Below are 24,826 nucleotides of genomic sequence, written 5' to 3'. Positions count from 1 at the left end.
TATTTAAAGCTTTTATTTATTTATCAATGAGAGAGAGAGTGAGAAAGAGCAGAGCATTACTCTGCCACATATGATGTTAAGGATTGAACCTGGGACGTCATACATGCAAGTCCAGCACTCTACCCACTGTGCAGTCTTGCAGGCTGTATTTTTTTTTTTTTTTAATATTTAACAAGGACTAACTTGAAGTATTTTTAAGAGTGTTTTAATTTGAGGGCAGAGGGTAGATAGCATAATAGTTATTTAAATAGTCTCTCATGCCTGGAGAAATAAAGAATATTTTAATTTATCTTTGGTAAAGGAACAATGATTTGGTATAGGAATCTAAAGAATTGCAAGTACTCTTCTTCCCAGTTTGAATAAACTCTAATAATATATTCAAGTTTGAAAATTGCCAGATTACAACTTCCCAAAAGACAGAAAAATCTAAAAATGCTGGTAATATTTCACTCTTTTTGGAAGTATATTTCTTTTTCTACAATATTTTGCAGTATTTTATTGACTGATCAGATGTTAATTCATAATATAAAAATAATTTGTGAAAAATGCCTAGAGGGAAAACATTTTTATTTATTATTATTATTTTTTTACTGTTCCCTGGGTATCACTGGTATTTGGTGCTGGCACTATGAATCCACTGTTCTTAGCAGTCTTTTTTTTTTTTTTCCTTTCTATTTTATTTGATAGGACAGAGAGAAATTGAGAGGGGAAAGGGAGGTAGGATGAGAGAGAGATACATTCAGACCTTCTTCACCACTTGTGAAGTGTCTTCCTTACAGGTGAGGAGAGGGGCTCCAACTCAGGTCCTTGCATATGGGAATGTGTGTGCCCAGCTGGGTGCGCCACCGCTTTGCCCCCAAAACACATAGTTTTCAAGGAAAGGACAATTCCAATATTAAAAGAATATTTATTTATAGATTATTGGATAGAGACAGAGAGAAACAGAAAGGGATGAGGGAAAGGGAGAGGGGAAGAGACTGAGAGAAACCTGCAGCCCTGCTTCACCACTCGTGAAACTGACCCCTGCAGTTGGGGAAAGGGGGCCTGAACCTGGGTCCTTGTGCACTGTAATGAGTGTGCTTAACCAGAGGCACCTCTTCCTGGCCTGCAGAATATTTTAAAAAAATTTTTATTTAAAAATGGAAATATTGACAAGACTGTAGAATAAGAGGGGTTACATTTCCACACAGTGACCACCCCCAGACCTTCATATCCAATCCCCTCCCTTGATAGCTTCCCTATTCTTTATCCCTAGAATATTTTTTTATGATGTAACTCCTACCAACTTTTTTTTATTGTGGTAAAATACAGCATGTTTTTTCTATTGTAGCATAAAATCAATCGTATTAACCATTTTAAAATTACTAGTTTGGTTACATTAATGATACTGTCCTATGACCATCACCCCTACCCATCACCAGAACTATTGAGTATTTTCCTCATCCCAAACTGAGTCTCAGTCTCTAGTAAACATAACTTCATTCTTTACTTGCTTCACCCCATAGTCTACTGAAAATTAGTGTTCTCCTTTGTGTCTTCCTGAAGTTCCTGGTGTTAAATACCTCATCTGAATGCCATACTGTATTTGTTTGTATCAGTCATTTTGTGTGTGTGTGTCACTCATTTTAAACGTTACCTTACATTCCTATTTGTTGACAATGGATGCATTCTAGTATGACTAGTTGAGTCATTAAGGGGAAGAGAAGTAACATGCTAAGAACATTTTATTATGATTGAGAATGTAGATAAGAATTTGTTAGGTATAAAGAAGGAAATTCACACAGAATTATTAAACACTAGAATGAGTTAGGAGAGAATATGAAAAAAAATAGGATGGCTGTGCTTTAGATTTTTTTTATGATTTAAAAAATCTATTTGAATTTTTTGTTGTTGTTGATAGCATATGAATGTTCTGACATATGTTTCTGTTATCTTGTGCTTGGAAATTCTATTTGCTACCCATTAGTTAGATACACATTGTATTGTTTAGGTGAGTTTTTTTGCCATGTGAAAAGTTAGAACCAGAATAAAACATGGGGGTCCCTTAGGATAACTCACAATAAAACATGCTAAACTATTATTCTTTGAATATTCAGTATTTATTTAGAGGCCAGATTGTGGGCTGGCTGGAGTGAAAGTTGGAGAAAAGAGGTCCTTAGCCATTAACATTTAGTTTCCCCTTGCTTCAGGTTACTTGCACCTTAAACTTGGGAAAAGCTGTTTGGCCTGTCCCTCCTTAAATGACTAGCCTAGGGATCATCTTGTTTAGGCCCGGCGCATAAAAGGTTTGTCAACCAGATTCCTATTTGCCTTTGTCATCTGGTTGGCTTCATAAGCATTCACCCTCTAGTGAGGATTCATTCACACCTCAGAAGGAACGTTCTGGCCAACACAATATTATTCATCTTTCTTTATTTTATATATTATTTTAATGAGAGAGATACAGAGATAGAGAAGGACAGAAACAGAGAGAGACCAGAGCACTTCTCAGCTCTGGTTTATGGTGGGGCTGGGGACAGAACCTAGGACCTCAGAGCCTCAGGCATGAGAGTCTTTTGCAGAAACACTACATTGTCTCCCCATCCCTTATTCTTCATCATTCATTTCTGATGCTACATGACTGTTCAGAGTAGACTGGCCCATTTTTTTATTCTAACTTCACAAAACTAGTACTATTTGGTGTTGCACTGTATAGAAATAATTCAATTTATAAATCTTCATTTTGAAGGAAATTCTTGCATACCTCTAAAATGACAAATGAACAATTGAAAAATACTGTACAAAATAACTTGTAGAATTTCAATTTGAATGTTTAAGTGCTCAGGAAATGTAAAGGTGTTATTAGAGTAAGCTATGAGTAGGGACAGGTTTCTGGGCAAAACAAAGTATTAATAAATCTTCTGCAGATGGAGGCTACTGTATAGACTAGTATTTCTTGTCTAGTCAAGTCTGATAAATATTTTTGATCCCTGACTCATTCATGGATTTGCTATAACTTATTCTCGGACCTCTCCAAGAACAAAAACACAAGTAAACAAACAAACAAAAAAACCATTGTTTTTCTGGCAATTATTTCCAATATATTCTTTTTTTCTTTTCAGGAAAATTAGTAAAAATCTGTCATGTAAAATGTTTTGGAGGACTGTTTATGTAAAATATAGACTTCCATATTTCTATTTTATTTAAGAGGTTTATAGTTTATTCTATTACTTCCTTTTTTAATTAGTGATTTAATATTGATTTATATATTATTTAATTTCTAGGATAATCCTATTGGCAACTGGGATGGAAGATTTGATGGAGTACAACTTTGTAGTTTTGCAAGTGTTGAAAGTACAATTCTTTTGCATATCAATGATATCATCCCAGGTATGTTTTTTTCATGTCTTCATACATACATACCTACATACCTTTATATCTAAATATGCAGGTTTTAAGTTCTACTTTGTTATGAGTCTGTAGATAAAAATTTAAAGACAGTTTGTTAGAACATATATGTTCAGAACTGTAAATACATAGAATTATCTTTTATTTATTTATTTATATTTATTTAAGAAAGGATAAATTAACAAAACCATAGGGTAGGAGGGGTACAACTCCACACAATTCCCACCACCCAATCTCCATATCCCCCCCCCCTCCCTTGATAGCTTTCCCACTCTCTATCCCTCTGGGAGCATGGACCCAGGGTCATTATGGGTTGTAGAAGGTGGAAGGTCTGGCTTCTGTAATTGCTTCCCCGCTGAACATGGGCGTTGACTGGTTGGTCCATGCTCCCAGTCTGCCTCTCTCTTTCCCTAGTAGGGTGTGTCTCTGGGGAAGCGGAGCTCCAGGGCACATTGGTGGGGTCTTCAGTCTAGGGAAGCCTGGCCAGCATCCTGATGGCATCTGGAACCTGGTGACTGAAAAGAGAGTTAACATACAAAGCCAAACAATTTGTTGAGCAATCATGGACCCAAAGCTTGGAATAGTGGAGAGGAAGTGTTAGGGAGGTACTCACTGCAAACTCTAGTGTACTTCTGCTTTCAGGTATATATTTTGCAGTAGTTTATGGATACGTGTGAACATAAGCTCTCTCTCACAGAAACTGGTGTATATCTAGGTTTTGGGACTTTGTTAGAAAGTGAACCACCTGAGATGGAATTAGAGTGTACTATGAAAGGAAAGGTGAGAATTATCTTTCTTACCCTTCCAAATGAAGACAATAATTAACAATTTTTTAAATCATTTTGTTATGGGAAGTAGCTTAAATCCATTTTGAGATGGGGAAATAGCCCTTTCTGATAATGACAAGCGTCATAAATGCTAAACTTTTTGAGTGAGACCCTGATTTAAACCTAGTTTTAAGCAGAAGTTGGTCATCGGATGTAGTCTGATATACTTTGGAGATGATTCTTTCAACTTTGTATCTTCAATACTTGAGTAGTCTTGTATTCTGCCTCAAGCAAATAACACCTAATGGTTGATTTTCCTATTGATAGAAACATCAACAAAGCATTCCACCTGCTCTTAGTAGAATTCTTAACTATAGACTGGTCAGTGGACAGTATGTGGGTCATAAAACTTGCAGTCAGGGGTTGGGTGGTAGTGCAGTGGGTTAAGCGCACATGGCACAAAGTGCAAGGACCGGTGGCATAAGGATCCTTTGAGCCTTGGCTCCCCACCTGCAGGGTGGTTGCCTCACAAGTGGTAAAGCAGGTTTGCAGGTATCATTCTCTCCCACTTCTCTAGTCCTATCGAACAACAACAGCAGTACCAGCAATAATAACAACAAGGACAACAACAACAACAACAACAAAAAAAGGGAAAAATGGCTTCCAGGAACAGTGGACTCCTAGTACAGGCACGGAGTCCCAGCAATAACCCTGGAGGGAAAAAACAAACAACAAAACAACAAAAACAAAACAAAACAAAAAAACCCTTGTAATCAGAGGTAACTTCTCCCTCCCTCCCTCCCTTCTTTTCTTTCTTCCTTTTCTCTTTTCTCTTTCACAGAGGGAAATTGAGAGAGAAGGGGGATAGAGAAGGAAAGAGATTGAACTCCTTGTCTCCACCTGCAGGGGGAAAGCTTTGCAAGTGTTGAAGTGATTTTGCAGGTATCTCTCTGTCTCTCTCCCTTTCTACCATCCCCTCCCCCTTTGATTTCTGTCTATCCAATAAATAAAGATAATAAAAATTAAAAAAGAGAGAGGGGAAGAGAGAGACACCTACAGCACTGTTTCATCATTCATGAATCTTCCCTACTCCCCCTACAGGTGGGAACTGGAGGGCTTGAACCTGGGTCCTTGAAGATGGTAATGTGTGTACTCTATTGGGTATGCCACAACCCAGCCCCAGAGCCTTAGTGACGACTGCCATTGAGCATTATGCAACTATAAATAAAATGTCAGAAATATTGCATTCTGTAGTCATGAACATATGAATTCCTGTACTAGATTACTTGTACTTTTCTTTATCCTTGATGATTTTCATTTTGCTCACAGAAATCTGGTACTTATTAGAACTAAGATGAACTTGGGTCAAGTAAGTAGTAAAGCAAGGAGCAAATTCATACTTGTCTGATTATAAAACTGTGTTCTTTTTTATCTTTTGGCACCAAATCCTATGTGTATGCTTAAAATACGAAGACCTGCATAGAAAAACATCCTTTCCAGCCCCACGTGTATGCTTGGGAATATGTTTCCATGGAGATGTCTCTTGTCTCAAATTCTTCTTTTTTTCTTTGTTGGGAAAATTGATGGTTTTGAATCAACAGTAAAATACAGTGGTTGGTACATGTGTAACATTTCTGTTTTCCACAGAACCACTCTAACCCTGTAACTAGGTTGTCCTCTGAGTCCCCCAACCCCTGCCCCAGAGTCCTTTACTTTGGTGCCATACACCATTGTCTTTAATTCTATAAGAGCTGAATTTTACTATCGTAAGACTCACAACTAAATAAGATGATTTTTTTTCTCTTTCAGTATTTTCCTGTTATTACTAATTTTGACACTGAGCATTTTTTGAGTTCATTTCAGGTCCTCGGTTTCTTTTTGTGTCATAATGAAGGAACTGATTGATACTAGATGGTCTCTGAGATCTCTTTTAGCCTGTACTGTTTACCCTTCCTGTTTCCCTGTTGACTTCTTTTGATGAATTGGGAAATGTTTTATGCTCAAGCTCTTTACTTTTGTGGCAAGGGTACATTCATTTAGTTGGAGGTCTGAGGTTAAAGTAATAGCTTTGTTCGGTTTTGTTTTGCAATCATTTGACCTACTTTGCTTCTCTTGACTTCTTTAAAAAATCTATTTTTAATTTCTTACAAATTAGATTCCTTTGGAAATAAATGGTTTACATTCATCAGAAAGCACAACATGTGCTTGATGTTTTATCAAATGCTATTTAGTTTACCCTGTCATGCCTGTTGTGGAAATACCACATTTCATAAATCAAAATACTTTCTAATCTTACAGTAAATGCTACCATTAAAAGGAAATTTTGTGAAAGGTCATTCCTTCATTTAAATGTTTAAACCCTAACTTCACCTTCGTCTAGGTTTTGAGTGCATAGTGAAGAAAGCAGATAAAATTCATCTAGAGGATAGAGAGAAAATAAATAAGACAAAAAAAGGAGGAGGAGGAGATAGGAGGAGCAAGAGACTGCTTAGTGACTAAAGAATTAGTTAGAGAAAGGAGTGTTGAATTGGAAGGGGCAGGAATTTTCTACTTTATGTAGGGTTGTTCCAGTCTTTCTTCTTCTTTTTAAAAAATATTTATTTATTCCTTTTTGTTGCCCTTGTTGATTTATTGTTATAGTTATTATTGTTGTTATTGATGTCATCGTTGCTGGATAGGACAAAGAGAAATGGAGAGAGGAGGGGAGGACAAAGAGGGGTTGAGAAAGATACTTGCAAACCTGCTTCACCACCAGTGAAGTGACTACCCTACAGGTGGGGGGTGAGGGGGAGTGCTCAAACTGGGATCCTTATGCCTGTCCTTGAGCTTGGTGCCATGTGCGCTTAACCTCCTGTGCTACCACCAACTTCTGTGATTTGATTTTCTTCTTTCTCTCTCTCTCCGTTCCCCTTCCCTTCCCTTCCCTTCCCTTCCCTCCCCTCCCCTCCCCTCCCCTCCCCTCCCCTCCCCTCCCCTCCCCTCCCCTCCCCTCCCCTCCCCTCCCCTCCCCTTCCCTTCCCTTCTTTCCACCTGGGACTTCAGAGCCTCAGGCATGAAAGTCCTTTGCATAACCATTATGCTGTCTCCCCTGCCCCCAGTGCATCTTTCTATTGTGGTGACACTTGAGTCTTTGATATGGAAGACATTTGGGAAGGAGTTACATGAATTCTGAAGAAGGCCCTAAGGCTGCAGCTAGACTGATTGGTTTGAAAAATAACAGTGAGTTCACTGTGGCTGAGTGAGGGACCAAAAGGACTGGATTCTTGACTTTTACTCCAACAGATGGAGAGCTTGGGCTGGGTTTTGAATCAAGGACAATTTACCCTAATATATATATAATTTATTTTCCCTTTTGTTGCCCTTTTTTTCTTTTATTGTTGTAGTTATTGTTATTATTGATGTCGTTGTTGGACAGGACAGAGAGAAATAGAGAGAGGAGGGGAAGACAGAGAGGGGAGAGAAAGATAGACACTTGCAGACCTGCTTCACCACCTGTGAAGCGACTTCCCTGCAGGTGGGGAGCCGGGGGCTCAAACCGGGATTCTTATGTGGGTCCTTGCATTTTGCGCCGCATGCCTTTAACCCGCTGTACCCCTGCCCGACTCCCAGTTTTCTTGAATTTTAAATTATACTCATAGTATATTTATTTATTTATTTTAATATTTATTCCTTTTTGTTGCCCTTGTTTTATTGTTGTAGTTAGTCTTATTGTTATTGATGTCATTGTTGTTAGATAGGACAGAGAGAAATGGAGAGAGGAGGAGAAGATAGGGGGGAGAAAAAGATAGACACCTGCAGACCCGCTTCACTGGCTGTGAAGTGACTCCCCTGCAGGTGGGGAGCTGGGGGCTCGGACCTGGATCCTTAAGCTGGTCCTTGTGTGCCATGTGCGCTTAGCTTAACCTGCTGCACTAAAGCCCGACTCCCCCTGACTTATATTTTACAATGATCACTTTCACTGCTAGTTAGAGGGCAGACATAGGGAGACCAGGAAAGAGACTGTTGAAGTCATATTTGTGAAAAATGATGGTGGCTTGGATTGGAGTGGAATATATTGTTCAGTTTAACCAGTATTTACATTTAATAGAATTGCAAGCACACCAACTGTATCCTTTAGTTACTTGGATCGTTTTGAGTATTTTCCTCTGAGACTGAGGCTATTAATAGGATATTCACTTTCACTGCTATGAAAAAATATAATCATCTCATTTTAGGTTTTGCCCTCACCACTTCGAAGATGACTTTTTCAGGTAGAGACAAATAAGAAACTACAGCACTTAAAGCTTCTTTTAATGTGGTAGAGGCTGAGCTTGAACCTGGGATGCTCATATAGTAAATTTAGTTTATTTTATTATGTGAACATCTTGTGATTTAATAATCTTTTGTAATGCTAATGAATGTTTGGGTTTTGAGTTATTTCCACAACCTTTTAAAATACTTGGCAAGAGATTGGAATTTTTACCAATTTGATGTCTGAGAAGTGGTATCTATTGGTGTTTTTAATTTGTATTTCTCTGGTTATGAATAGGGTTGAATCACTTCTAATGTGTTTATGGACTATTTCGGTCTTCTATTATGTATTGGTTTGAGATTTTGCTCATTTTTTGTCTGTTGAGTTGTGTATTTATTGCTTCATGAGTTTACCACTTTAAGACAGTATATTTTTCAACACTCTAATTTTAAATATTCAAACACTCAGAAAAGTTATCTTTCATATTGAATATCCATATTCCACAACCTTAACTTACTAACATTTTAAACATATTTATTTATTGGATAGAGATAGAGAAATTGGGACGGAAGGGGGAGAATAGAGAGAGAGGGAGGGGACCAGGGTGGTGGTGGTATACCCAGTTGAGTGCACACGCTACAATGAACAAGGATCCAGGTTCGAGCCCCCAGTCCTCACATGCAGGGTGAAAGCTTTGCGAGTGGTAAAGCAGGGCTGCAGGTGTCTCTCTGTCTCTCTCCCTCTCTATCACCCCTTTCCTCTCGACTTCTGGCTGTCTCTACCTAATAAATAAAGATAATAAAAATTAAAAAAATATTTAAAAAAATAGAGGGAGGGAGAAGAGAGATACCTATAACACTGCTTCACTGCTATTGAAACTTTCCATCTGTAGGTTGGGACCTTGAACCTAGGTCCTTGTACATTATATTGATGACATATGTGGTCAACCAGCTATGCTATACCAGGCCCCAGCAATTAACATTTTATGGTGCTTGCTTTATCATATTTCTTTTTTTATTAGTGATTTAATAATTATCAACAAGATTGTGGGATAAGAGGGGTATAATTCCGTACAGTTCCCACCACCAGAGTTCCATATACCATCCCCTCCAGTGGAAGCTTCCCTGTTCTACATCCTTCTGGGAATATAGACTAACAATCTTTTTTTTTTTTTAATTTCTTTATTGAGGGATTAATGGTTTATAGTTGATGGTAAAATACAATAGTTTGTACATGCAGAACATTTTTCAGTTTTCCACATAACAGTTCAACCCCCACTAATCTAACTAAACCACTAATCTCCCCACAATTAAAAAAAAATCATCTTGACTTGGCAGAATAGCTCACCTGGTTAGTGTGGTTGCTTTGCCATGCATACAATCCAGGCTCATCTTTTTTCTATTTATGATTCCATTTTCATCATAATAAACCCTCAACTGTCCTTCAGAATGTACCTGAATTGAACTGTTTTGTCTGTCTACTCATGCTTCAGTATTTACAAAAACCCTACTTTTGATGATCCTTATGTTTTAATAGTAACACGAGTACCGTCTCACTGCTCTTCTGAGTTTCCCTGTCATTCTACATCATCTTTTAAAAGCTCCATAGTTTTTTTTTTTTTAATATTTTTTATTTTATTTATTTATTCCCTTTTGTTGCTTTTGTTGTTTTATTGTTGTAGTTATTATTGTTGTTGTCGTCGTTGTTGGATAGGACAGAGAGAAATGGAGAGAGGAGGGGAAGACAGAGAGGGGGAGAGAAAGACAGACACCTGCAGACCTGCTTCACCACCTGTGAAACGACTCCCCTGCAGGTGGGGAGCCGGGGCTCGAACCGGGATCCTTATGCCGGTCCTTGTGCTTTGCGCCACCTGCGCTTAGTCTGCTGCGCTACAGCCCGACTCCCTAAAAGCTCCATAGTTTTTCATTTCATATTTCAGTCTATAATCTATCCAGAGTTGATGTTGATAGGGTATGAGAGACCCTTCATCAGTATAATCCACAGTATTGTGCATTTATCAGTTATGTCTCAATGTAAATATAGAAGAATCTTTTCTGGGCAGTATTCTTCCCCAGCACTAAGATCTCTAGAATTTTATTGACATAACTTCTTTTTTGGTGGGGTCATGGCTTTATATGTCAGTAGTTTCACCGTTCCAGGCTGCTTTTTGGTTCAGTTAGAGACACATAAAAAGAGCAGAAAGTGCGAGAAACACCATAGTTCTGAATCTTCCTTCTTTGCCATAGTACTTCTCATGTGACTGGGGTTAGAACTTGGGCTCCTAGGCAGTAGCGCAGTGGGTTAAACGCACGTGTCACAAAGCGAAAGGACCAGCTTAAGGATCCTGGTTCGAGCCCCCGGCTCCCCACCGGCAGGGGGTTCACTTCACAGGTGGTAAAGCAGGTCTGCAGGTGTCTTTCTCTTCCCCTCCTCTCCATTTTTCTCTGTCCTGTCCAGCAACGATGACATCAATAACAACAATAATAACTACAACAATAAAACAAGGGAAAATAAATAAATAAATTAATTAATTAAAAAAAATAACTTGAGCTCCTTCTAACACCATATGTCTGTTCACTTATTTAATCTCTTTTTAGAAAAATCTTATTTTTTACTCATTTCTTCTGGGCATTCTGATATAAACTATCTTCTAGCAGTTTTTTTTTTTGTGACACATAGAAATATAGTTGACCTTTTAAAATCTTATAGCTATCTTGAGATTAACTCACATACCAAATATGTCACTCATTTAAACTGTACATTTCAGTGTATTTTTGTGTGCCTGCAGATATGTACAATCAATCACTGCAGTTATAAGACATTTTCATCACCCCAGGCTGAGTCTATAGCTCTGTGATAGAATATATGCTTCACATGTATAGAGCCCTGGGTTTAACCTTGACACTGCCATACCCATAAAAAAAAAATAAATAAATAATAAAATTCTTTTTTTTTTTAATAGTATTTTTAAAAATTTATTTATTTCCCTTTTTGTTGCCCTTGCTGTTTTTAATTGTTGTAGTAGTTATTATTGTTGTTGTTATTGATGTCGTTGTTAGATAGGACAGAGAGAAATGGAGAGAGGAGGGGAAGACAAAGAGGGGGAGAGAAAGATAGACACCTGCAGACCTGCTTCACTGCCTGTGAAGCAACACCTCTGCAGGTGGGGAGCCAGGGGCTCGAACCGGGATCCTTATGCTGGTCATTGCACTTTGTGCCATGTGCACTTAACCCGCTGCGCTACCGCCCAACTCCCAGGAAGAAAATTCTGTACCTTTTAAGCTGTCACTCCACTACTTCTTCATGCTCTTTAGTGTTTGTTTGTTTGTTTGTTTGTTTTTAACCAGAGTACTGCGCTGCTTTGGTTTATGCTGGGGCTGGGAATTGAACCTGGGACCACAGTGCCTCAGTCATGAGAGTCTCTTTGCTTAGTCATTATGCTATCTACCCCCAACCAATAAGCCTTAGTTCCAAGCAACCACAAATCTACTTTCTGTTAGTGTATGTGAGCCAGTTATGGGTATTTCATATTTATATAGAAATTTACTTTTTTTTTTCTTTTGTGATTGACTTCTTTCACTTAGCACAGTACCCTTGGATTTATCCATGCTGTAGCAGGTTGTAACTTTTTATGACTGAATATTTCATTGTACTCAAATAACACACATTTTGTTTATTCATTTGTTGATGGATACTTGGGTTCGTTTCATCTTTTGGCTATTATGGATGCTGCTGTTGTAAGCATTGTGTATTTTTTTGCATAGAGCATGTTTCTTTTTTTTTTTTAAATCATTTTATTGGGTATATTAATGTGCACAGTAGAGTTAGTGAGATATGAATATGATTTCTCATCTCCTCAGGATAGATATCTCCAAAACACTGTCACTCCCAATACTTAAAGCCTTTCCCACCATCAGGCAGCAGGACCTCAAAACCCCTCTCAGTTCCAGCCCTCCCCCTCTCTTCCCAGAGATCTTTGCTTTGGTGTAATAGACCAGCCTAGAATATCTATTGCTATCTTTTAATTTTTTCAGTTGGTCTATGTCTTTGGATCTAAAGTACATCTCTTTTTGTCCAAAGTGAATCTTTAATATATAGCTATAGTTGTGGCATATGTTTTTACCCATTCTGTGAATCTTGTCTTTAGACTCAAGAGCAAAATATGTTCACATTGATTTTCTTTTTGTAGCGAAATGCCTAAATTTCTTTCTTATTCCTTTGTCTGTGTCTTCCATAGCTATTTTGTTTGTGTGTTTTCATGAGGATTACAGCTAACAGCCAGAGGTTTTAACACTCTGGTTTGAGTTTAATTTCAGTAGTGGGCGGGGGTAGATAAACATAATGTTTATGCAAACAGACTCTCATGCCTGAGGCTCCAAAGTTCCAGGTTCAATCCCCCGCACCACCATAAGCCAAAAAAGAAACAAAAAAATTCAGTAGTATACAAAAGCTCTGCCTTGTGCTTTGCCTTGTTTGGTGGATGGTAAGAGATACTGACACCTGTCTTGGGGAAGCATGGAATTGTATCTTCATGATAACAACTCTGTAAATCATCATTCCTTTAATAAGTAACACTGAAGTTGGAAGAAAGAAAGTTTTGTTATTTTTGTTACTTTTCCATATAACCTCTGCTGGAATAATATTGCTGTCAAAAGTCCTCCTGCTATTTTATAGATTTGTTATATAATATTTTCTGACTTAAGTTTAAATACTTATTAATTTTTGACTTCTGTTGAAAAGCAACTAAGGTTATAGATTCTAGGCACCAACCTGCTTCTATTCCATAAAATTTGACAAGTAGTTATCTTGTTATCACTAAATTTAAAGTATTTCATAATTTCCATCATGACTTCTTTTTATGTAACCCATGCATGAGATATTTTAAAATGTAATTTTTAACACTTCAGGAGTCTAGCATTTTTTTTTTTTGCCCTCAATAGTTTATAAAATTCAGCTGAATAATGGCAAGAGAATATGATACAGGTCCTTTGGGTCCTTGACATTTGCTGAGCCAACCTAACTTTATAGCCTAGTGCATGATCGGTTTTCAGAAATAGTCTGTGTATACTTGAAAATAATATGTTTTTTTTAGTTGTAGTTGCATGCATATTTTATATGTCTTTTAGGCCAGGCTAATTTATTATGCTATTCAAATTTTTTGTCTTTCTATTTTATTTGATAAGAGAGAAATTGAGAGGGGAGGGGGAAATAGGAAGAAAGACAGATACTTGCAGACCTGCTTCACTGTTTGTGAAACATTCCTCCTGCAGCTGGGGAGTGGGGGGCTCAAACATGTGTATGGTAACATGTGTACTTAATGAGGTGAGTCACTTCCTGACCCCCCTGAAGCTTGTTTTTATCCATACATCCATTGATGGCATTTAGATTATTTCTATATCTGAGGGATTGTGAGTAATGCCATGATAACACGAAGGTGCAGCTATCTCATTGTTTGTTTGTTTGTTTACACTAGAACACTGCTCAGCTCTGGCTTGTCTATTCAAACAGTTTTCGTCCTTACTGGGTTTAAATTGTTCTACCAGTTACTGAGTACGATATGTTAAATCCTCCTACTATGGTGACACATTTATTAATTTCTCCTTAAACATGTTTTTATTTTGAAGTTGGCATTTGTTTCATATAAGCTTAGAATTTTTAGGTACTTAAGTTTGGAGTCATTATGCCTTCCATGAACATTTCCATTTCTAGTATTTATATATTTACCTCAAATTCTGTCTTGTGTGTATAGATTGCTTTTCAGCATTTTCTCTTTTTTGATCATTTATGTTTTTTTTTAAATTCTTTATTGGGGGATTAATGTTTTACAGTTGACAGTAAATACAATAGTTTTTGCATGCATAACATTTCCCAGTTTTCCACATAACAATACAACCCATACTAGGTCCTCTGCCATCCTAGTCCAGGACATGAGCCCCCACCCTCACCCCAAAGTCTTTTTAAAAAATTTCTTTATTGGGGTATTAATATTTTATATTCAACAGTAAAGACAAAGTTTGTACATGCATAACATTTCTCAGTTTTCCACATAACAATACAACCCCCACTAGGTCCTCTGTCATCCTTTTTGGACCTGTATTCTCTCCCCCCACCCACTCACCCCAGAGTCTTTTACTTTGGTGCAATACACCAGCTCCAGTCCAAGTTCTGCTTAGGGTTTTCTCTTCTGATCTTGTTCATTTATGTTTTGATTATTTTTTTCCTTTGGCTTTTTCTAGATGTACCGTATCCTTTCTAACTCTAAGTTTGAATGCTTAGCTTATTAGTTTTTAGTTTCTTATATAATGCATCTAAGGCTATAGACCCTATGTGGACACGTGCCTTCATGCATTCTGTGTACTCTGCCTACCTCTATACTGTCTCTTATAACAGCTGGTAATTGGCATCCCACATTTTATTAATCTGGTTTGGTAATTTTTATATTTTAACTGAAGATTCTAATCTCTATATATCCTTACTGATCATTTGATTATTTATTTCTATCATCTCACTGTTTTTTAAAAATATTTATTATTTATTTATTATTGGATAGAAACAGAGAGAAATTGAGAGAGGGCACCTGCAGCCTTGCTTTACCACTTGTGAAGTTTCCCTCATGCAGATGGGAACCAGGGGCTTGAACCTGGGTCCTTGCACACACTGTAATATGAGCACTTAACCAGGTGCGCCACCACCTGGCCCTTCTCACTGTGTTTCCTATTTGACCAACTCATTCAGCCCTGTCCCCAATGCATTTAATTAATTAATTTTATAATATCTTTTATTATTAATTTTTTATTGAGTCAGTCATTGACTTACAAAGCTGTGTACATTTGGAAGTACAGTGTAACGCCTCTTCAGCCACCAAGTTCCTGCACCAAAATCCACTAAGTGTCATTTACTTAATTCATTCAATCCCATTCCCCAGTAGTACTTCAGTTCTTCACTTGTAATCTACAAGTATATTTTTCACTTGACATTGTTCTCCTGCTTTGTTTCTTTACATACCACATATCAGTGAGATTTGTTTCTTTAGTTTTTATTTATAAAATGAAAATATTGACAAGACCATAGGATAAGAGTGCATTTCCACACAATGCCTACCACCAGAACTCTGTATCCCATCCCCTCCCTTGATTGCTTTCCTTTTTAAAAAAATATTTATTTATTTCCTTTTGTTGCCCTTGTTGTTGTTGTTATTATTGTTGTTAGTGATGTCATTGTTGTTGGATAGGACAAAGAGAAATGGAGAGCAGAGGGGAAGACAGAGGGGCAGAGAAAGACACCTGCAGACCTGCTTCACTGCTTGTGAAGCGATTCCTCGCTTGTGAAGTGATTCCCCTGCAGGTGGGGAGCTGAGGGCTTGAACTGGGATCTTTACACTTTGCACCACCTGTGCTTAACCTGCTGCACTACTGCCCAGGCCCCTGCTTTCCTATTATTTATCCCTCTGGGAGTATGAACCCAGGATCATTATGGGGTGCAGAAGGTAGAATGTCTGGCTTCTGTAATTGCTTCCTTGCTAAACATGGACATTGGCAGGTTGATCCATACTCCCATCCCAGCCTGTCTCTCTTTTTCCCTAGTGGGGCAGGGCTCTGGAGAAGTGGGGCAAGAGGACACACTGGTGGGGTCGTCTGCCCAGGGAAGTCCGGTTGGTATTATGGTAACATCTGGAACCTGGTGGCTGAAAGAGTTAAGATATAAAACAGAACAAATTGTTGACTAATCATGAACCTAAAGGCTGGAATATTGCAGATGAGGATTTGGGGTCTCCATTTTGGAAATATCTAGTAGGTCTATTTTAGATATATTCCAAGGGCCCCAGGTCTTTATTAGTTTTTGCTTGTGCCTAATGTCTAATATGTGGGTGGACCCAGGTTATTGTCTGGGGAGATGGTGTCATTGTTGGAAAAAAGGGCTAGAAAGGTGAATCAGGAAAGAGTAGTTTCCAAATATGGGGAAAGCATATAAATATTATTAACTGTAAACCCTATCGATTTGATCTGGGGCCCATATTAGCACAGGAGCCTATGTAACCTCTGCATCCCAGTAGGTCTGAGCTGGCATTCTGTGGTCACAGCTAGGAACATTCCAGGCTGCACTAATTTCAGGATCCATCTTCCTCAGGTGGTAGAGTATGTTATCCAACCTCCCTTTGGAAAAGGAACATTCCCTACCATTGAGGGCAAGGTACTATAGGGGCTCACAAAGGGGCCCATTATGTTGTTCCTGATGGAGATGACCAGTAACATTGGCAAGAGGGATCTGTCAGAGTTCTAGGCCTATCATGTCTGTGTGGGGATCCTAGGACATCCTGACTAGGGCTCCAGGTGATGGGGTGGCCTGGTAGTTACTAAATAGAAATTCCTCTTGTATTTCTTGTAGAACTGGTTTATTGTTGGTGAATTCCTTTAACTGTTGTTTATATGCAAAGTTCTTTATCACTCTTTCATATCTGAATGTTAACCTAACTGGGTGGAGGTTTATTTATTTATTTTAATCTTTATTTATTTGTTGGAGAGAGACAGCCAGAAATTGAGAAGGAAGGGGGAGATAGAGAGGGAGAGAGACAGAGAGACACCTGTAGCACTGCTTCACCACTCACAAAGCTTTCCTCTGCAGGTGGGGACTGGGGGCTTGAAATTGGGTCCTTGTACATTGTAACATGTGTGCTCAACCAGGTGTACCACCACCTGGCCCCGGAGTTCTTTTTTTTTTTTTAATTAATTAATTTATTTTCCCTTTTGTTGCCCTTGTTGTTTAACATTGTTGTGGTTATTGATGTCATTGTTGTTGGATAGGACAGAGAGAAATGGAGAGAGGAGGGGAAGACAGAGAAGGGGAGAGAAAGATAGACACTTGCAGACCTGCTTCACTGCCTGTGAAGTGATTCCCCTACAGGTGGGGAGCTGGGCCTCGAACCGGGATCCTTATGCCAGTCCTTGCACTTTGCGCCACGTGTGCTTAACCCACTGCGCCACTGCCCGACTCCTGGCTCTGGAGCTCTTTTCTGTTCAACACTTTGACTATCTCATGCCTTTTAGAGTTTCTGTTGAGATATCTTATCATCATTTTATATGAGTTACCTTATATCTGGCTTTTTTTTTTTTTTTTCCCCCACTAGAGCACTGTTTAGCTCAGGCTTAAGGTGCTGTGGGAGATTGAACCTGGGACTTTGGAGCCTTAAACATGAGAATCTCTTTACATAACCATTATGCTATCTACCCCTGACCACTTTGCCTTTTTTTTTTTAATACTGCTTTTACAACTATATATTTTTGATCCTTGCCATTTTAATTATAATGTTTTTTGGTGTGTATTTGTGTGGATTTATTTTGATTGGAAATCTATCAACTTCCTGGATCTTGGTTTATTTCCCTACTCATTTGGAGAAAGTTCTAGGCCATTATTTCTCCCCTTCTCAATATCTGGTAGCCTTATGATGTGAACATTGTTTTTTCTTGATGTCCAACAATTCTTATATTATATTCATTTGTTTTCTTTCTGCTAGTTTCATCTGTCCTGTCCTCAAGGTCACTGATTATACTTTTGACCACTGTTGAGCCCCTGTACTCACTATGTGTGCCTGTGCATGCATGTGTATGTGCATGTGTGTGCTTGTGTGTGTGTCACTTATGCTCAACTACTGTATTCTTTAGCTTTTAGGACTTTGCTCATGCTATTTTATACTTTCTTACATTTTTTTTCAGTCAACATCCTTAGTACCATTGCTCTGATTTAGATTTATAAAGTTTATTTGCTATACTGTGTTTTGTTTGCTGATTCTTCCGCATCTTCATCTTGATCCATCAGTGTGTATGATTTCCTCTGTCTTTTCACTATGTTTGGTGTGCCCTAAGGAACTTGGATAGGGTTCCATGCTTGACCAGGCCTGGGTAGCAACCAGAAATTTGAGGTCGCAAGTGCCTAGAAGCGCTTATGTATTGAGTTTGAGTTGACCTGGGTGAGAACAGGGTTTTGAGATAACAAGTGCCTGACAGTCACTAACACGGACATGGGTCTGATAGGAGACAGGCATCTTAGTCCCGGGTGGTGATGAGTTATACACCATGGGACCAATGGAAGAGTCTGAGAGAGGATGTGGACCAGAATGGGTGCATATCAGGCAATGGAAGGTGTCCCAGCTATGCTTCGGGAAGTTCTGGGGGTGAATGCTGAATGTAAGAATGTGGCTTGCTGTGAGTATAGCGGTAGCACAGCAGGTTAAGCGCACATGGCGCAAAGCACAAGGACTGGCATAAGGATCCTGGTTCGAGTCCCTGGCTCCCCACCTGCAGGGGAGTCGCTTCACAGGCAGTGAAGCAGGTCTGCAGGTGTCTATCTTTCTCTTACCCTCTCTGTCTTCACCTCCACTCTCCATTTCTCTATGCCCTATCCAACAACGACGACATCAATAGCAACAACAGTAAAACAAGGGCAACAAAAGGGAATAAATAAACAAATATTTAAAAAAAAGAACGTGACTTGCTTATTAGCAGTAATGTTTGGGATAGATGGGGTAGTATGTCTCTGCATGACAGGAATTAGCACTTCTGATAATGTCTCTTAGCCCCCACTTAGATCAGCTACTTGCTCTAGGGACAGGTAGACCACATCTACTAGAGTTTGCCCTCAGGGAATGTTACCCTGGAGATTGAATTACGGTATTGTTACCAGTACTGCTCTCAGCAAGTTTGGAAAGGTCTTCAGGATAATACACCTGTAAGTGACTTACACCTAATATATAGCTTGTAGTTTCATCCCCTTCCAGTGTAATAAATTTGAGATAGAGTGTCTGGGGTTTGGCGCACGCTTCCTTTCTGCTTCCCAGAGTAAAATTTTACAGAAATCCTTAGAGATCTCTTCTTCGTTGCATAAGGAATGGAGAAATTCCTAGAAACATTCAACATAACAAGACTAAACCATAAAGAAATTGAAAACGGGGTCGGGGGGGGTCAGGTGGTAGAGCAGGGGCTTAAGTGCACATGTTGCAAAGCGCAAGGACTGGTGTAAGGATGGCGGTTCGAGCCCCTGGCTCTCCATCTGCAGGGGAGTCGCTTCACAGGCAGTGAAGCAGGTCTGCAGGTGTCTATCTTTCTCTCCCCCTCTCTGTCTTCCCCTCCCCTCTCCATTTCTCTCTGTCTTATCCAACAACAATGACATCAATGACAACAATAATAATAACCACAACAATGAAAAAACAAGGGCAACAAAAGCAAAAAAATAGCCTCCAGGAGCAGTGGATTCAATAACCCTGGAGGCAAAAAAAAAATAGAGAGAAAACAAAGGGGTTGGGCAGTGACACCCCTGGTAGAGTGCACATGCTACAAAGACCCCATTCAAGCCCCCTGTCCCCTCTTTCATGGGGGAAGCTTCATGAGTGGTAAAACGATGCTATAGGTGTCTTTCTCTCTGTGTCTCGCTTCCTTTCTCCATTTCTCTCTGTCTTGATCCAAAATACGTAAATAAATAAATAAAGTAGACGCATAAATACATTTTAAAAATAGAAAATATGAAAGGTCAGTTGAATGAATAATTAAAAGGTTCCTAACAAATATAACTCCAGGACCAGATGGTTTCACTGGTGAATTTTTCTAAATGTTTAAAGAAAAAAAAAATTAACCAGTTCTTCTCAAGCTCTCCCAAAAGTCGACTAGGAGATAATACTTGCTAGCTCATTTTAGGAGTCCACTAATATCATGATACTGGTAAGGACACTAAAAACGGAAATTATGGTCCAATGTTCCTGATGAATAGAGAAGTAAAAATCATCAACAAATGAAATTCAGCAATACATTTAAAAGATGATACACCATGATTAGGTAGGATTTATTTCAAGAATGTTCAGTAGCCACACATCAGAGTGTTCACAAGACAAGGGATAAAAATCATATGATTGTTGCAATGGATGCAGAAAAAAGCACTTCATAAAATTCAGCAAGGATTCATGATAAAAACTCTCAATAAGCTTGATGAACTGGGTGGAGGTAGAATGTAACTCAGCATGATAAAGGGCATTGGTAACATCAGAAACATGACAAGGATTCCCACTCTTGCCACTTTCAGTCAATTTCTGTGTTGACTGATTCCTGTTAACTCTTGGCAGATAAAAAAGCCACATAAGCTATGAATGGGTATTCTTAAATCTGTCTTTTGTGTCTGATGGTTCACAGTTCAAAATCATTTTCATAGACAGAGCAATTTATGTAGATAAAGGCTGCATCTTAAAACTGTCCAGTGCTGTTAGGAACATTTATGAAATATCTTATATGCTCTAGCATAACTGATCTACATATATAAGACTTAATAGCATTTCTATTTTTTTAAATTTTAAAAATTTTTTGCCTCCAAGGTTATTGCTGGGGCTTGGTGCTTACACCCTTTTGTTGCCCTTGTTGTTTATCGTTGTTGTTCTTATTGCTGTCATTGTTATTGGATAGGACAGAGAGAAATGGAGAGAGGAGGGGAAGACAGTGAAGGGAGAGAAAGACACCTGTAGACCTGCTTCACTGCTTATAAAGCACCCCCCCCACAGGTGGGGAGCTGAGGGCTCCAGCCAGGATCTTTATGCTGGTCCTTGCACTTTGAGCCATGTACGCTTAACCCAGTGTGCTGCCACCCAGCTCCTATTTCTATTTCTTTATGGTTTAGTCTTGTTATGTTGTATGTTTCTAGGAATTTATCAACTCCTTCTGCAACCAAGGAGAGGTCTCTAAGGACCTCAGTGAAATATCTCTGGGGAGCAGAAAGGAAGTGTGTGCTTTACATGGTAAAGCAAATGCTCTACTGGGTATGGTGTCTCCTACCCAGCCTCTCAGGTCATTGTTAGAATAGTTTGCCCTAGAAAAACGTATCACTCAAATGCAAAAGTTGGATATGTTAACACTCAGACAAGGTACTAAGTATTATAAGATAGCTAGTTATAATCTCCAGCCTATGAAGTAAATGTACTCCTTTTCAACCTTTTAAGATACATTTTGGGAAAATTTTACGAATTACATGTTAATTGACCTCTTGATGATTAAGGTATATTTCACTGTAATACTGATTTTCACTGGTTTTTCCAAGAATCACAATAGCTATCATATTTCAGCCTAGTAAGAGTTAAGACTCTGCCACTTTATGTGAAATGTAGGTGGCTTGCCAGCATTGACTTAAAGTTTCTTCTTTCCCATCCTTTATGCTCTTACCATGTACATTGCTTCTGTGTATGATAAACATACACAGGTCAATGTTTGATGTTTTGCTGAAATAGTCACATGTATTTTAATGAAATGAAAAGGTTTGGGTGCCCATCTGTTATCCTTTCCTTTAATTCTGTAAAACCCATGCTGCTTAACTGAAGTGCAGGTCTTTTAGAAATGAATTTTTAAATTTTCTTTTATGTAACCTGACAAGAAATTATTTTTAGTAGTATTTAGCTGTAAAACATTCAAAATTATATTTAAATTTTCTTGAAAGCAGACTAAAATATCAAGCATTCATTAAAAGACCTTTTTGAGACTCTCCTGTCAGGCCTACTTGTATCGTCCATTGTCCTAATTATTCCTGGCTCTCAGGGCAGTAATGGAGAAGGAAAAAAAAAAAAAAGCTCTTTTCCCTTTTTGATGTTTGATTTTTCACAAAGCCTGAATAGAAAATAATTCAGAAGGATACCAGCTTTTATAACATAATCCACAAATTGTACTTCTTTGCCAATGAAATAAAGCTCACAAATAGACGTTAAGCCAGTTAAGTATTTTAAGTGGAAGTTAATCTAGCTTATTTGCATAGGTTTTCATCTCTATTTTATATCATCATTAGCACTCCTTTTCTTGAGAGAGAGTTACAGTGTCTCTTTTAGTTGTTTCTTTTCTTGTCCAATTATATTTATTTGTAGGATAAAATTAATATTCCACCATTTGACATTCTTCTTTTTTAAAAAAAAGCAGAGCACTTTTCAGCTCTTTCTCATGGTGATGCTGGGGATTAAACTTGGAATCTTGAAGCCTGAGACATGAAGGGAGGTCTTTTGCATAACCTCTATAGGAAAAAAAAAAAGAAGTAATTAAAAATATAAGCAATCGGTCAGCTGGCAAGTTTAGGAACTAATTCATCTCAGTCAGTTGCTTGTTATAGTAGATTTCTGAAGATTTGCGTGTCACTAAAGATGGTGTTGGGGCCAGGTGGTGGTGCACCTAGTATAGTGCAGATGTTACAGTGTGCAGGGACCTGGGTTCAAGCCTCCAATCCCCACCTGCAGAGGGGGAAGCTTCCCAATTGGTAAAGCAGTGCTGCAGATGTCTGCCTCTCCTTTCTCTCCCCCCTCTATCCCTTTTCCCCTCTAAATTCCTCTTTGTCTCTATCAAAAAAATAAATAGATAATATTTTAAAATGGGAGGGTGGATGGTGGCACATCCAGTTGAATGCACACATTACCATGTGCAAGGGCTGCAGGTAGATTCCCTGGTCCCCACCTGTGGGGGAAGGAAGAGCTTTATGGTCTATTAAGCAGCACTGCAGGTGTGTTTCTTTCCTACTCTCAATTTCTCTGTTTCCTATTACTACTATATTAAAAAGAAGGAGGAGGAGAAGAGAAGAAAAGGGGGAGGGGGAAGGGGAGGTGGAAGAGGAAGGGAATGGCCATCTGGAGTATGGATCCATAAGGGTGGGGGGGCAGTCTTTAGCCTGGTATAGGACTTTTCCTCTCTTCATTTCTATTCTAAGTGTTTGAAAACTGTAGCATAGCAAATTTGACATTATGATCCAGTTCTTTTTTTTTTAATTTTCAAAAAATCTTTCTTTTTTGTTGCCCTTGTTTTTATTGTTGTTGTAGTTGTTATTGTTCTTGTTCTTGATGTCATTGTAGTTGGATAGGACAGAGAGAAATGGAGAGAGGAGGGGAAAACAGAGAGGGGGAGAGAAAGATAGACACCTGCAGACCTGCTTCACCGCCAGTGAAGCGACTCCCCTGAAGGTGGAGAGCCGGGGTCTCGAACTGGATTCTTTGCGCCGGTCCTTGTGCTTCGCACCACGTGCGCTTAACCCGCTCCCTATGTTCCAGTTCTTAAAGTGGTTATTAAGAAGTATCTATTATTTAATGCTATTCCTAAGTTATTTGTTTCTGCTTTTCCATGTTCAATTTGTGTTTTCTTTGTTAGCATATTTTGTTTTTTGGACACTGTAGTGCCTTTACATTTGCATGCAATTTGAGAAGGTTATCTGAGAAGTTTCCCTCTTCACATTGACCCCCCTCCATGTACCTAATTTCCTTTTGTATACTTGAGGTTTTCTTTGTTTACAGTGCTTGCATCATTTGCACCTTGCTTTTAAAATGTTGTTTTACTAAGATTTTCCTGACATCCAGTGGACTACACATAAAGTATGCATTTTGATATCTTTTTTTCATATTTCATTTAAAAAATTTGTTTATAAAATAGAAACACTGACAAAACCATAGGATAAGAGGGGTACAATTCCCACCACTGGAACTCCATATCCCATCCCCCACCTCATAGCTTTCCTATCTTTTATCTCTCTGGGAGTATGGACCCAGGATCATTATGGGGTGCAGAAGGTGGAAAGTCTGGCTCCTGTAATTGAACATGGGCATTGACAGGTTGATCCATACTCCCAGCCTGTCTCTCTCTTTCCCTAGTGGGGCAGGGCTTTGGGGAAGCGGAGCACCAGGACACATCGGTGGGTTGTCTGCCCAGGGAAGTCCAGTTGTCATCATGGTGGCATCTGGAACCTGGTGGTTGGAAAAGAGTTAACATATAAAGTCTTATAAATTGTTGACTAATCACGAACCTAAAGGCTGAAATATTGCAGATGAAGATTTGGGGTGTCTGTTTTGGAAGTAGCTAGTAGGTCATTCTTAATAGTTGAGTAGTATTCTGTTATATATATATCTCACAGCTTTGTGTGCCACTCATCTGTTGTTGGACACCTAGTTTGCTTTCAAGTTTTGACTTTTCCAAATTGTGCTGTTATAAACATAGGTTCACACATATCCTTTTGGATGGGTATGTTTGGTCCCTTAGGATATATCTCCCAGAGAGGAATTAGTGGTTCATAGGGTAGGTCCATTTCTAGCCTTCAGAGAGTATGCCTTTTTTTTTTTTTTTAAATTGCCATAAGGATTATTGCTGGGTCTCAGTGCCTGCCTCGCTGGGGAGCCAGAGACGACCCGAACTGCCCCTGCGGCTACAGACAGACTATGACCCACATAGTCAACGACTGCCACCTCTCCAGATTCAAAGGAGGTCTCGAAACTTTACATCAGGCTCAACCTGACGCTGTTGACTGGCTACGGAAGAAGGGCAAACGCCAGAAGAAGAAGAAGTGCCTGCATGAAGATTCCACTGCTCTTAATGCCCATTTTTTCCTTTTTTTTTTTTTCTTTATTAGACAGAAATTGAGAGGGGCAAGGGAGGTAGAGAGGGAGAAAGAGAAACACCTG

At 38.9% G+C, this 24,826-nt stretch overlaps 1 protein-coding gene across 11 annotated transcripts in view; it reads left to right on the top strand.

The window, feature by feature from the left end:
• Window positions 1–24,826, top strand: part of CYLD (CYLD lysine 63 deubiquitinase) — an 88,057-nt gene that overhangs the window by 11,808 nt on the left and 51,423 nt on the right. For all 11 annotated transcript variants that reach the window (XM_060185564.1, XM_060185562.1, XM_060185557.1 and 8 more), the window contains one exon: window positions 3,264–3,369. In XM_060185564.1, the coding sequence (XP_060041547.1) occupies window positions 3,264–3,369 (106 nt within the window). The remainder of the gene's footprint in view (window positions 1–3,263; window positions 3,370–24,826) is intronic.

Source organism: Erinaceus europaeus, chromosome 2, assembly GCF_950295315.1.
Source record: "Erinaceus europaeus chromosome 2, mEriEur2.1, whole genome shotgun sequence".
NCBI lineage: Eukaryota > Metazoa > Chordata > Mammalia > Eulipotyphla > Erinaceidae > Erinaceus > Erinaceus europaeus.
This window is presented reverse-complemented; position numbering and strand designations above follow the sequence as displayed.